The 14,834-nt window shown below is 34.6% G+C and overlaps 2 protein-coding genes across 3 annotated transcripts; one reads left to right on the top strand and one right to left on the bottom strand.

The window, feature by feature from the left end:
- Positions 1–638: 638 nt before the first annotated feature.
- On the bottom strand, positions 639–9,543 carry LOC117105689 (sideroflexin-1-like). 2 transcript variants are annotated; one of them, XM_033246915.1, is made up of 9 exons: positions 9,436–9,543; positions 8,564–8,741; positions 7,050–7,220; positions 5,917–6,015; positions 5,302–5,377; positions 4,771–4,984; positions 4,163–4,262; positions 3,909–3,956; positions 639–3,353 (listed from the first exon to the last, which is right to left on the bottom strand). In XM_033246915.1, exons 2-9 carry the CDS (start codon positions 8,731–8,733, stop codon positions 3,257–3,259), a joined length of 975 nt encoding a protein of 324 aa, XP_033102806.1. In that variant the 5' UTR covers positions 8,734–8,741; positions 9,436–9,543; the 3' UTR covers positions 639–3,256. The 2 variants fall into 2 exon arrangements, with proteins under 2 accessions (XP_033102806.1, XP_033102807.1); XM_033246916.1 differs by having other exon boundaries at positions 898–3,353; positions 8,564–8,735; positions 9,436–9,490.
- Positions 9,544–10,622: 1,079 nt separating this feature from the next.
- On the top strand, positions 10,623–13,599 carry LOC117105708 (transmembrane protein 128-like). Its single transcript, XM_033246942.1, has 4 exons — positions 10,623–10,778; positions 11,390–11,576; positions 12,448–12,609; positions 12,721–13,599. Exons 1-4 carry the CDS (start codon positions 10,649–10,651, stop codon positions 12,908–12,910), a joined length of 669 nt encoding a protein of 222 aa, XP_033102833.1. The 5' UTR covers positions 10,623–10,648; the 3' UTR covers positions 12,911–13,599.
- The last annotated feature ends 1,235 nt before the right edge of the window (positions 13,600–14,834 follow it).

Below are 14,834 nucleotides of genomic sequence, written 5' to 3'. Positions count from 1 at the left end.
GCACCCCCTTCATTAAGGAAACAGTTCTCTTGTCTTCGACAACTGAACAGTCGAAACGATTGTCTTTTACACGTACTGTACTCTCAAAAATAAAATTGTGTGTTATAGTATTTACCAATCTAAAAAAAAAAAAACAAACAAACCCAAAGCATTAACCAAACGATTATGGAATGAAGAAAAAGAAATCAAAATGCTACAGGCCTGAAAATACTGAACCGTATTTCTTATAGGCCTAAGATAGCTCCACGCTCTGGCAAATGACAAGCTCAAACCAAATCCAGAGTAATCCAACTTATTATCTGACAGGGCTCTGACCGGATACTCTACGGAACTATCACACCCCCGTTTCAAAAATAATATACTGTAATAACAATAATAATTAATACAGTGCTAATAAAATACAAATATAAGTCTATCTTATAGCATACTGTTAATGTCGTCAATTGGGAAAGAAAAATGAAAGACTTTGGGATGAATAGGAAAGTAACAGGCCTTGAAATGGTTCCAATTACCAGGCATTGTAATAATAACATTTATTTATAATCATCAAACCAATCATTTGAACTTAATTTTTATTCTTCTCTGTTGTTGTTAAGCGCCTCGAGGTTGTGTCAACGTGAGGCGCTATATAAATCCAGAATTATTATTTTATTATTATTAATTGCATGATCACTCTTTTACAACGGCGTCTGAAATCGTAAATTACTCGAGACATAGGCCGATGTAGAAGTTTACGTTACTTTGTGTAAAATGACAAAACACAAACAAATGGGTACACGGGGAAGAATGGACACCAAGAGAAGAGACACGCTGTAAGTGAAGACACAGGGGAGAAATGGTACACGGGAACAAATGGCAAATACAGAAAAGGTACACGAGGAAAAAGGTCACTCGTTCTAATATTTCTGGGGCTTTTTTATTTTTATTTTTTGTTCCTTTCTAAAGTTTTGTTTCCTGTTTGAGATCCATAATTGTTTTTCTTTTTGTCACGTATAAAATACCGGCAGTGTATGCTATGAATGAGTTTATTATTGCTCAGTACGTATGGTAACATAGTAAACTGCTCTGTCATTCCACAGCCGCTGAACATTATTCTTTATTTGTTAAAGTCGAGAGTCGGATGTATGGAACCACTGTTCACCCACGGGGCCTAGTCATGGAACGCTTTAATCAATCATTTTTGGGCCATGGTTAGTATATTAATCCCCAAGCTAATATAGGCTACAGCTTCACTACGATATAACACAATTACTGTAATAATATACTTATATTGCTCTGCAAACTTAACCTTCATATTCACACCTAGAATGCATTTTTAAGCATATTATTTATAGCATTATAACGATATTGCATCAGTCAACGGAATTGTAATAATAATAACTTTTGGTTATAATACTGCAATATGCCTAGTCATAATAACTGCAATAATCATTTTGGCTTTATAACCAAAATCACAAACTTGACAATTGTCTCTGCAAAATCAAACATTCTGGTACCCCTCTCCTTCCCACAAACCTAAACTGTTTCCATGGGCTTATCAAGAATCAAGACAAAAACGATCAAGACCTCCAATCACGAACTGTACACTACGGGAGGCCTAGTTCATTTCATAAAGTATGTTTAAATGGTTTCTGCTATTGATGGTTAGCAGTGGTGGATTTAGAGGGGGTGTGTTTTTTGTGAAAAAACATCTTTTAAGTCTTATCAGGACATTCTCATGCTAAATCAAAACTCGCTCCACTCGCAAATTCATGCCAACCCCTACTCACTTAACAGGCTGGATCAGCCCTTAAGGGAATTAGGTAGGCCGTCTTGAAGAAAATGAACAATTTATTGCGTCACAGGCATCCTGCAACAAGTAGAAATATCAGTGGTATCAGATACGTGTCTTCTAAATATAATAAGGAACCATAGAATTTACAGGGCAATGAATAAAAACAAAAATGAAGTTCAAAAATGAAGTTAAATCTTAATGTATAGGACTAATATTTAACCAATAAATATATCAGCTGTATAAGACGCCCAACAACATGGATGCCATGCGATGACATGTAAGAAATATAGAATCTTGGAATAATATTGAAAATTATATGCAACATAGTTACATACAAATTATATTTGCATATAGTTTGGCAACTGATTAACTTTATGGATAAATATAGGCCTATTAATACTATAACAGTTTTAGTGAAAATTAATGAATTTGTGTTCAATACACTCAACACTAATATAGATAATAATAGAAAACAAAACATACAAACCACACACAAATAAGGATATTGTAAGAACAAAGAAAAAAAACCAAAGAATATACTGTATAACATGTACTGTGAAATATATGATTGATGTTTGCCTTAAGATTACACACACAAAACACCTTCACCATTCCCCCATGAAAACACAAACAACAATACACATACAAATATTATGGACCAGTTGAGTTAGTTATGTCTTTTTGTTAAGGTGCAACTAAACACATTACCGTAAGTGCTCAAATAAGCGCCCTCTTGAATAAGCGTCCCAAACATGATTTTTATCGCTCCCTGTGGTACTTAATCAAGAGTTTATATTATCCTGCGTGTAATGCAACACTTTGAGAAACAGGGTTTTAAATACAATGTATAAAGTGTTAATAAATAAACACAATGAAGACACAAGCACTTCTTTATAAACATTTATTTACAATGACAGGACCTTTGATATGCCTATGGGAATACGTGAAATGGCTAAAATGGGAATGGGCACAGAAAGCGCCACGCCAAATTTTTTTTATAAGCACCGCTCTCGAATAAGTGCCGCACTGAAGCCTCCCAAAATGTTATAAGCGCCGTGGCGTTAATTCGAGCATATACGGTATGTAGCTAGAAATAAATGCACCAACAAAATAAATACCAATTAAAATCACACATTAATTACTAAAATTTAATTATTTTAATTAATTATCAAACTTAGAAAATTAAATTAAGTTTGTAAGCGGACGGTACCTGAACCGAAAAATTACGTGGACCATGTACCGAGTCTTGCAGAGATAAAGAACCATGATCGTATCTGGCAAAGCCCAGGTAAGATTCAATTTTTTAAAAACTTCTGAAAGTTACAATTAAGTCTGTGCTCCCTTTCCTAATATCAATAAGTTGCAGAGAAGTATTACATTAATTTAGCTGCTTATGGGATGCGGTCATTACACACTCTGGTGAAGTTCACATGGTCAGTGATGGTCTTTATAATATACTATTGTAATGATCAGGGGTGGTCATTACAACCCCTTGTTGAAATACACACGTTCAATTTCATCATTGCCATCACGTATCCTTTTCCGTAAACCGGGTTCCAATCTAGTAACAGAGAGAGAGCTGCGGAAAACAAACATAATAATAATAATAGTGTAGTTTAATATTGCGCACATATCCATCTAATATAAGATGCTCGGGGCGCTTGATATGTGGACTAGGAACTCGACCAATGACTTTCTTCGCCCCTAAGGGTTCCTTCGTGTCTGTGCTACCCGGTAACCCGGTACCAGTAACTCTCGTCGTCCACCACAGGGGCTGTCTGTTCCAGTACACCGGGGTATCCCCCTACTTGTCTCGAAGGATGTACTGGGCTCTTTATAGTGCACACGAGCCATTGTATACACTGGGCCTACGGTTTATAGTCCTTATCTGAGAAGACTTGTTCTACCACCAGAACCATAGGCAAGCGTGCCGTTCGAACCAGCGCCGATATTATGGCTATAGCTTGTGGCGCCCCTGCTAACCGCTCGGCCTTTCGACTCACCTAAATGGTAGTAAATTTGGACTAAATAGTATGATGATGATGGAGGATACCATTTTTCATAAATAGCACAGGACTGTTGTTTCTCAGATATGTTCAAAAAAAAAAACATTCTCATCATCATTATAGTTTACCTTTTTTGTGGGAAGAGTGCGCAGCATAGAGGTGTAGCAAAAACCAAACTGAAAAACAGGGAGAAAAATTATTATGAAAACTTAAATGTAAGCCTAATCAATGTCTAAGCAAAATCTCTTCTTTCTTTTTTTGATACACTCTCTAAACTAATGATCAAATCTTTAAACAATTACTGATAAATTAATTAAATAATAAAAAATATATGATATGTATAATATAATATAATGTAAATAATTTTCAATATTATACTCACCATAAACCAACTAAACCAACTTGAACTGGTGCATTCATAAATGGAAATCGCTTGAGGAATGAACCTTTCTCCAATCTTACCATCAGCAGAGGGGGTATAGCTGAAAATAAGAAGAGCACTGGTATATTCATTGAGTGGAGAGTAGAGTATGTCAATCTCTGTAAATATCATAAATAAATTACTGTACTCTTATTCCATCTCACTCACCATCATAAACATCAATCAACAAATTGATTGGCACTTTTTTTTATCTCTCGACTGGTGCATCCTAATCAGCCACTAAAGTGTAACCCACTGAGGACGGAGAATAGATTTTATAAAATTTAAAAAAAAAAATTATTTAAGGTCCCACATGAAATATGACAGAGTTTAGTTTGCTGTTACCTCTATAAAAGATACAGAATTAAATGAAACAGACTTTACAAGCGGACAGGATTGGTACTAGCAACATTTACGTCATTACGAAGGGTTATCATCACTTGAAGAAACGTGGGCCACATAAGCATTTATGCTTCACGACGTCCCAAGAATACAAGTAAGGTACAAGTTAGAAGGTGTCTTATCCTTAATAAGAGTACTACTGTATTGTGATTATTGCCAACACTCACCCATTCCAGGTAATGCCATGCCAATTCGAGATATAACGACCTGTAGGATGGCATATTTAGCTGCTATCTTGGAATCTCCAAGCCTATTACCATTTATATCAAACACTGGAATCCCTAGATTTATTTCTCTTTGCCTCATCATTGGTATATTGATGCAGTTTGCAGCAGCTACGGCAGCAAATGGGACGTAACGTCCAACAATTTTTGGAAGATTCTGCAAGAGAAACAGCAATATTTTTAGTTAAAGTTATAGTTTTTACTTGTTGTATTCCATAGTTTAAGACAAATTTGTGTTTGAGCTGACACAAAATCAATATTTGATTTGTTTGTAGACCCTGGAATTGGAAATAGAGGGGGCCCGGGGAAGGACTTCCACAAACTCTAGGTGGTCGGAAATGGCAAACTCGCACTTAAATTTGAATATATTTCTTTTTTCTCCAATTTTTCTTTTTTATTTTGACCAACTTAGGGGGCCCTGGGCTGGATAGACCATAATCAACTATCACACTTTATAATTCTTGAGTAACTTACCTTTACTTGACTGTTCAGTATCAAGGCAGTTGCAACGGCTCCACTAGTTGCCATTAGATACGATGTCGTTAGGGTACTGAAAGCCGAACAAAGTTAAATCAAAATGATGTTAGATGACTATTAATATTTTTTTAACAACTTATTAGAGTATCTGGAAAATACTGTACACACTACATAAGCAACCAGCAAATAGTTAACCCAATTAGCACCAACCTAGCACATGAGTCAAAAACAAGATGTGCTACACTCTAGACTTCGAATTAAAGTCCATTAATGCATTGTCGTGATTGTAACCATTTTATGTTAATTACTTCATAAATATTCATGTCATAGGCTCAAAATACAAAGGCTTCAGAATGTTTACATTTACAACAGCTGCAATGTCCAATTTTTAAATAAAAACCAGAATGAAATTAACAAAATGAATGCATCCTTTAACACAATTAAAAGATGAAAATATGGAAAGTAACTTTCCATATTATTATTCAATAAATAGATAATAAAAATCAGTGATATATAACATTTTTTGTGTTACATTAAGTCTGACCTGAGCTTTCTTTCACAGTGTCAATTATATTAAATTATTGGATTAATAATCAAAATATTATGTCTTACTTTACAGGAATGGGGGAATCACCGCTACGATTTGTGTAGTTAACGATTGCATTGAAAGATTGGTTAATCCACTGCCAAAATACAACAGCTGGAGTAGTCCTGAAAATCAAAAAGTAATATTGGTATGAATAAAAAAAATAATTTACTTACTTTTATATATTTTCTTATTATTTAATTTTCACCATCTTCATCATTACCTTTTTTTTCATCACCATCACCATCTTCTGTCACTGCCTTTCTAGTACCTTATCTACCAAACATCATTATCAATTCATTATTAATTACTATCATTATCATCTGCTTTTCATAATCCTCCTCATCTTATTACCGTAAATGCTGGAAACAAGTGCCACGGCGCTTATAACATTTTTGGAGGCTTCAGTGCGGCGCATATTCAAGAGTGGCACTTATAAAAAATGCCCGTTCCCATATTACACAGCTTATGTATTCCCGTAGTTCAGTAGGTCTATCATAGGTCGTACGTCATCATAAATAACGTTTTTATAGAGAAATGCTTGTGTCTTCATTGACTTATTCATTTTAACACTGCATACATTGTATTTAAAACCATGTTTCTCAAAGTGTTTCATTACACACAGGGTAATATAAACTCTTGAATAAGTGCCACGGTGCTTATTCCAGAGCGGCGCTTAGCTAAGAAAGTCTGGCTTGGTGCGGCGCTATTTGAGAGCGGTGCTTTTCGAGAATCACCATTAGCATCATCACCACCAGCGGTCTTCATTTTCCTCGTCTTAACTACCATTTTATAGCATCGTTCTCATCGTCATCATCATTATTATCACCATCATCCTCCTAATAGCTTAATTGTTTGTACTTTATTGTTGGCAAATAATATAATAAAAAATCATCACCATTAGATCATCCTCTCATGGCTTAAGCCCTATTCAGGCTATTAAATTTGATTTTACAAAAAACTTGTGATGTGCATAAATATGGTCATGATGACATCACACCATGACCTTATATAGGCACATCATGACTATATATGGGCATACAACAGTTTTTTGTCAAAAAATGTGATAGTCAGAGTCTGGACATGGTTTCAGGCACTCTTGACCAGAGATTGCAGCAAATTTTGTGGTGGTTCTGTCTTTAAATAATCTTCTATTTACCTATAAAATGTCAACATACAGCCGGTGATGGTCATGTTCATTGGGACCTGTGCAGACATTCGACCAATCAGAGCCATCTTTTCTTTGGTGTCTGGATGGAAGGCAGAGTCGTATCGGTACTTTGCTGTCCATAATTGTTCTTCAGTCGTTCCAGCTGGCTCCTTGTACTCGCTGGAATTTTAATGAAAAATAAACACCTGTCAAGTTTAAATTCTGTCAACTAAATAAATATACAGTAACCTATAAAATAAAGAAAATCAAATAATTGCTTTTTTTAATAAGTTTTAACTTTCAACTTAAAATTAAAATAGGAAAAAGATTTTCTCACCTGTTCCTTTGGAAGACCAAGCACCCTGTTGGCCACAACTTGTCAGACAAAAAAGGAAAATCTTTTTTTTTTCTTCGTTTAAAAAATCTTTATGCACTTGAACGTCTCAGAACTGCCCAAATTTTCCCAGTTTTTAGGCACCAAATTATGTAACCACACTTAGTATGTAGAGTAACACATAGACAGTTTAATCTTACGTGTAAGCGAGTTACTTTATGTTTGGTGCCAACATTTTTTAGTTTATAATAGTATATAGAAATAGTTTTGAGAAATGATGACATTTACCCCATTAATCATCATCATTTAGTAATTTTTCTTGCTATGCTAATACATAACAATGTCCTATATGAAGTAAATACAAAAACAAGGTGCAAGGTACAAGGTAAACAATGTAAGGGTACAAAGTACACATTACTATACAAAATAAAATCAATTAAAATGGTTGCAATGTAAACAAATACCAATAAAAAAAAAATAATACAATGTCATTTTACAAACTCTTCCTGAATATAAGAATCAACAAATAACATATTTTATTGAGTTTGGGGAGAAAAAAAAAATTTTAATAAGATCAAAGCAAACTTGCTTTTAGATATTACTGTATAAAATAATATGTAAAAGCAATCCAAAAGTCTACTGCAATATACTGTAAATATTATTAGCACTGGAATTGCCATCAACAAAGGACTGTAATGACAAAAACAAGACTGCAGTGCACTAAAAATCAGCCGAAAAATAAGTATGTGAATCCCTGATAGATATGCATTCTAGCCTTTGACAATGTTTCCTATATACTGTACTGTAGTTAGAGAGTCATGTACATGTAATTCTATTATCAAACAAAACCAGTCAAATAAAAAATAAACCATAAATGTAGCAGCAACAAATTTTTATTAATAATTTAGCTCCATCCTATGTTTAGTTTATTATAATAATATACTCAGATGGAATGTCAGTCGGCCTGTCAGTCATAAACATTTGTTAATAAAATTTGATAATTTCTGTGTAATACTGTCAACAAAATATAATTGTCAAATTAAAAAAAAATGTTGTTGGTTCTATTTTCAAAACCACTCTTTGATATTGGTAGGTGTATACATATACTTATAGAAGTTAATATCAATGCTAAAACCAAGTATTAAACAAGCCAAAAATTGATTTGTAATTCCGCTCAAGATAAACATACCTGTACTGCTGCAGGAGATTCTTAGCATCATCAAGCTGTTTGGTAGTCAGCAGCAGATTTATTGGGTTGGTGACAGTGAAAAAGTGAAACGCCCTACCTAGATACGTACTTTGGTCCCATTTTGGTTCTTTCAGATTAAGCCGTGCTGATTCAGACACCTCAGACTCCATAACTGTTCCTTTAAAGAAAATTATTAAATTAATAATACAATAAACTTAAAATGAGGCCTCTCTCTGTTGTATTACATTGAGTTTATATGTTCTGGCATCAGCACAGCAAGGCAGATGCTACTGTATATCCCTGGCCCAGCCACATGCCTCATCATGGCTTCCAGGCGCGTATCCAGTAAATGGAACGAGGGCATGCACCTACTGTTTTGCCACTAAATTTTTAAATTTCAAAACATAATCAATGTATTGTTTTATGTAGTATTGTACTGAAATAGCACTACCCACTTTCTACAATATTCTGAAAATGTTGTACCCACCTACTCCCCCCACTCCCCAACCCCGTTTGAAAAAAAAATTCTAGATCTCCATGCTTCCTTCCTGGGCCAATGGTTTTAAAGGAAAGAAATTATGCCACCAAATCGCATCTTGATTTTTCTAGGCCTAGCTAGTCCTTCGTCACAGATGGATGGTTTTGACCTCCACGTATCATCACGAGAGACTCTCAGCTCGCACCTGTCTCTCGCACAAACTTAACAAGGTAAGCTAGGGCCTAGCCTTGGTTGGCCTAACTAAGCATTCTTAAGAGAGGCCTAGGCCTAGGGCCTGGCCTAGCCTTATTTTGCATATGTTAGGCTAATCATTATCTAGGTAGGGATTCCTATAATTTTGGCATTAATCTAAATAGACAAAATTACAGCCTACCTGTAAAAATCTCTGACTAAATGGCAAGAACCAAATCCAACGATATCCAAACGATAAACTGAACTCTGCATGCGCAAAACAACAGGTTATGCATATTCATGTTGTTGAATATTGATGATGTGCATCGATGCGTGTATATAGAAAATATAATAATTATTATAGGACAAATTTTTGATTTCCATTGAAAAGAATATTTAACTAATGCATGGACAATTAAATCTTTGATGCTGTCTACATTACCCTCCCAAACAAATTAAACTGTACTTTAGTTTTTCTCACTATTAGTAGTTAAGTTTGTAGTCATCAAGATGTTTGTTATTAATTAGGCCATTATTTATTGTTATCACTAATAATTACTTTAGTACACACCTAAATTTCTCTTTGTCATGGGGGGGGGGGAGGGAAAAAAAGAAGGGCGGGAAGAAAAAAGAGGAAGAAAGAGAAAAGGAAAAGAAAGAAGAAGGAAATGAAGAAAAAATTATTATTAGTCACTTTTGGTAGCTATGGTTGTCATTCTTCAAATGACAAGGACCCTTTTTAGGTGTGTTTCAAATTTAAGACCAACAAATGAACTGATGGACTTTAAAGATGTACTGTCCCTTGAAAATGACCAAAATAAAAAAATAAAAATAATAATTTTTAAATTAACTTGCTTATTTTGCAGTAACATACAAATTATAAACTTGAGCATAGAAAATATTAAATTAAAAAAAATGTGTTTTTAACTGGAAAATTATAATAAAGATAATATCATTTTTTTTTTCGCTGTAAAATGATAGTTTTTATAGGTAAGCATTTTTTAAATACACTAATTTCTATGTTCAAGTTGATAATTTTTATGTTACTTCAAAATGGTCAAGTAAATTTCAAAAATTATTTTTATGATTTTGTTTTTTGTTTTTTGCAAGGGACAGTACATCTTTAATAAGTGCAATGGCTGAGTAATTCGCTGACATTTGGACTGCTCCATTCGGCTATTCTCCGCCTTGTCGAGTTGGGCAGCCCATCTCTTGGTCATTGGATATTCCTTTCATTGTACTCATTAATGTTTACTTTTCCATCATTTTAAATTTGTTTTTTTGTATCTTTTCTTTGTATTTTGTGAAATGGTACTAGTTATTTGGATGCGCCACCGTTTGGTGTGTGCCATTGATACAAAAAAGTGTTTCAATAAAGTTCAAAGTTCAAAGTGTCTGCTGCTTGACAGTTTGATATGATCAAGATGGCAGAAAACGTAGAAAGTTACGATGAAATACAGCTAGAAAATGTAGAGAAAGATGAGGATGAATTTGATATTAGGCGAAGAAAAATTGCGGAAGCATTTATCAATGCGTATGGAATAGGTAAATTTATTTTGTCTGGCCAAACAGAATATAACTTCCTATTTGCTCGTAAAAATCCTAGGCTTATCTAGCCTAACCGGAAAATTGGGGGAACCACCATTATTTTCTTTCTCTATGGGACCACATAGCCTAGTCATAGCCTAGGCTACACGCCTGGATTGTGTGGCTCTGTGATAACTTTTGTGTAGGCCTAGACCTAGCGTATGGTATGAATGTGCCTCCTTCCTAAAAAGTATTAGAAAGTTGTTTAATTAATTTAATAATAATGTTAAAGACAATTTTAATGTTGTTTTGTGGTTCAAAAGACAAAAGTAATGAAATGAGTATAATAAATGAAATTAGGGCCTATATGTGCATAGGGCCTAAATATTCATAGAAATACCTGGCCTGGGCGAAATAATTCATATATTTCTCTGCCTTGAGATTGTTAATGAACAGTGGTGTATCTAAGGTGTGCTCCCCTCCATTGAAATATTTTACGAGTACAGTATAACACCCCATCACTTAATCATTGTGTCAACTCCCCCCCCCCCAACCCTGCCTCTCCAAGACTCTTAGACACATCACTGTTAGTGTTAATGAAAATCTTTTTTTTTTTATTGTAATGTAAGATGTTGAGAAATTCAAGAATATTGACCCAGAAAGACTAATTGAACTTCAAAAGCAGAAGGAAGAAGAAGAAGCCAGGAACAGGTCACCCTACAATCTGCAGAACCTACTCTGGCTTGTAGCTTTATTTTGTATTTTCTATTATACAGAATTTGTCCTTACACTACAAACAGATCCCAGAATCAAAAGGTAAGTGAAATATTTCTCTTTCATATTGAAAGGACCAACCTGAGTAGAAATAAGTATAAATGCAAGGCTCAATGGATTCCAGAATTTTTAATATTAAGCAAAAGTAAGCTTTTTTTAATGTTAATCAAATTATGCACATTTTATGTCTAAAACCTAACGGTGAATTTATTCTCATATTCATTTCTGAATTGTCATGTACTGTACATCAATTAGGTGGTGGTTACCAACTCTTTTCGTACACTAAAATTTAAATATTTATAGTAATGCACATGTGATATTATGGGCATTGGGACCAACGGCTTAACTTTCCAACTGAAGGAAACAATCAAGAGTACCTGTACTGTTAAACCAAAGTGTTTTACCCAAATGCACTTTTAAGCCATGCTGTAAAAAAGACCAGCGCGAGGAATATATCCTCAGCGCAAAAATTAGCCCCAGAAATCCGCCCACACATTTCGGAAAATAAGGGCTGATTTCTGCGCATATTTTGCCGAAAATTACTGAAAGCCTTGGTCTATCTCTTAATATGTAACAGTGTATTATATGCAGTAGTTATGATTCTACGCACCTATTTTTTGCTGATTTTGAGTGGAAATTTGGGGTAGTTTTTGATGTATCACCCACGTAATTAAAATACAATATGGTGCAGAAGCAAAAACGGATTTGAAACCAAGTTTGAAACCTGCTAATATCATTTTTGCTTGTTAGGTAGAGGAACTTAATACACATGTCGAGAAGAGTAGTACATTAGGCAACTGTTCCCCTGTGTACTGACCATGAGTAATAAGGGATGCACTGTGCCCTGAATTTCCTTATTAGTTTTCAATAGAAGCTGTATGTTTATTTTGTTTACAATATTTTGTTCTTTTAGGGGTTGGCTGTATACCGGATGTGTTCTTGTTGGTGTTAATTGTTGTATAGGGTTTTACCTGATTGTTGTATGCACCTGGATAAAAAAAATTGAAGACTGGGAGAGTCACTTCCCTTCAGCTATTCCATTAGCAACTGCATCTTTTGTCTTTGGTTCAATTTGGTAAGTTATCACTTAGATGCTTATTGGACACTGATTGTATATAGTGGTTTATCTGGTTGTTGACAAACAGTTCATGATTTGTAGTAAATACATACTTTTCTTCAATTTCAGTTTGAATGTTGCCCTTTGGCCTGTTTATGGAATACTGGCCCCAATCATCTTGTTTACATTTTTAATGGGTGTAATTATCTTTGCTACATTAATACCTGGCTCAAGGGTGAAAGAAACAAAAGGCAAGAAAACAAAAGGTGGATATCAACGAATTCCATCAGATGATAAAGATGCACTTAAAGAAGACTGAATAAAAACAATGGCTGTATTCATCACAGTCCAAGAATTGAAAGTACATTCTATTAGTCCATACATAGTTAAACTACCATGATGCATTTGGCAGACTTGATTTGATTTGGCTTTCTATAATACACTCTACAAGTCCACTTAAATCCGAGTACTGATAAGTAATACCATACCGTAAAACCTTGATTAGAAGCCTAATGGGCTTAATCTCGAGAAGAAGCCCATCTGAATTAAAGCCCCCCTCTTTAATTTGCAAATGTAGCCTCAAAAAGAGGCCCATCTTCAAAACAAGCCCATGGGCTTCTTTTCAAGATAGCATGAGATTCTTTTTGAGATAGTACAGTAAATACACTGTTCATAAATTTCAAAGAAACAAAATTAAAAACACTTGGTTTAGTAGTTTAGGTGATTTAATGCTAGTTAATACACTCCATGACACAGATTGATGTTGCAGTGACCCTATTTATTGTTTTATAATAGTAATTCCCAATATTTAGAGCATTCATTTTGAAAACAAGCCCCCCCCCCCTTCTTTAATTTGCAAAAGAAGCCCATCCAAAGTTCACAAAAAAGAGAAGCCTTTGTGAAGGTATGTGTTTTAATGGACATATGAACTTATAATAATAAGTTTATATAATAATAATAAACAAACTTGAACAGGGAAACAGAGTAGCAGTGGGGGATCCAAGGTTCGTCTGAACCGCCCTCTGAAGAAACGTAACATAATACTACTGGGTCCTGGCTTACAAAATGCATGCTTACCTACCTAGGCATAGGTTGGCAGATCAGACAAACTAAGCTTAGCCCAACTAGCCTTCAATTATATATACAATTAAAAACACTGTTTTTGGTTCGACGTAATAATTTATGTACGAAAGTGCGTTCTTCAAGCCTATCAGTTCATCGATCCAAGGAGAAAGACTATGTATCCAACTACTCAATATTGTTGGAATATAATAACATAGTGCCTATGTCCTTGATTTTTTTTCTGTATGTATAGGCCTAAGAACGAGATAAAATTACCTGACCTTCTTCAAGAGGTGGAAAAAGGAAAACCTTGAATTTTGAAGAACTTAAAGGCCATTAGAAGACACCTCGGAAGTCGGGAAAGCTCATTTCGTCAGGGGGTGGACCCCAGACCCCCTTGCAATTTGGGGTTTTTTGGAAACATTTTGAACCCCCCTCTTTCAAATCCTAGATCTGCCCCCGAGTAGAGTATTGTTATGTATTGTTTGTTGAATAATTAATGATCAAGTTCATTCATGAGAGCAAGAACTAGCATGGGGGTGGGGTTGAGGTTGTTAAGCATGATAGCTCTTGAGACCTCAATGGAAATAGTTGGCCACAATACAAATGTACTGAAAAGTCTGGATGTGGGTGATGTTAGTTTATGATGTTTAAATGTATGATTTAATATTTAGTTCTTTTCCTTTCCCACATAAAGCAATGCTTTCTCCCCCCCCCCCCACCTTCTCCAGTATAGCAATTCCCTGTAATTTGTAAAGAACCATGACCAGGACTACTTCTTGGGATATATTGTAGCAGTTCTGTTACAATTTATTATTGTACTGCACAATAAAAGCCTTCCAGTTAGTAACACATACCTACCGTACAAACACATTCCCAAAACACTGGCAAAGGAATTATGGGTTTCAGATATTTTTTTAAAGAGAATGGATGTAGCTGGAATATGTTACTGGATAAAATTGTTAATTTTCTTGATTTCAACAAGATTTCGGACCTAAGTTGTTTCTAAATTCATACAAATTTCAGTTTTTTGTTTTGTATACTGTAAGCACCTGTGTGTTCTATGTTGGATAATTTATTTTGAGATGAAAAATTTGAATAAAGTTTAACATTTTATCTAATGATCTGTCCAGTTGATTTTTATGTGACTAACTGTTTAATTGAATAAGAATCATCTTTCG

The sequence above is a fragment of the Anneissia japonica genome, unplaced genomic scaffold (genome assembly GCF_011630105.1).
Source record: "Anneissia japonica isolate Jap-2015-1 unplaced genomic scaffold, ASM1163010v1 scaffold287754_len4335492_cov202, whole genome shotgun sequence".
NCBI classification, from domain to species: domain Eukaryota; kingdom Metazoa; phylum Echinodermata; class Crinoidea; order Comatulida; family Comatulidae; genus Anneissia; species Anneissia japonica.
This window is presented reverse-complemented; position numbering and strand designations above follow the sequence as displayed.

Bases quoted from the DNA above. Each gene is read 5' to 3' on its own strand.
- LOC117105689 (XM_033246915.1), bottom strand. From the start codon at position 8,733: ATGGAGTCTGAGGTGTCTGAATCAGCACGGCTTAATCTGAAAGAACCA. The intron at 5,378-5,916 runs GTAAGACATAAT...TTCGGCTTTCAG, and splicing joins GATTCCCCCATTCCTGTAAA to TACCCTAACGACATCGTATC. The intron at 3,354-3,908 runs GTAAACTATAAT...TGTTTTCCGCAG, and splicing joins GCACTCTTCCCACAAAAAAG to CTCTCTCTCTGTTACTAGAT.
- LOC117105708 (XM_033246942.1), top strand. From the start codon at position 10,649: ATGATCAAGATGGCAGAAAACGTAGAAAGTTACGATGAAATACAGCTA. The intron at 10,779-11,389 runs GTAAATTTATTT...TTGTAATGTAAG, and splicing joins TATCAATGCGTATGGAATAG to ATGTTGAGAAATTCAAGAAT. The intron at 11,577-12,447 runs GTAAGTGAAATA...TTGTTCTTTTAG, and splicing joins ACAGATCCCAGAATCAAAAG to GGGTTGGCTGTATACCGGAT.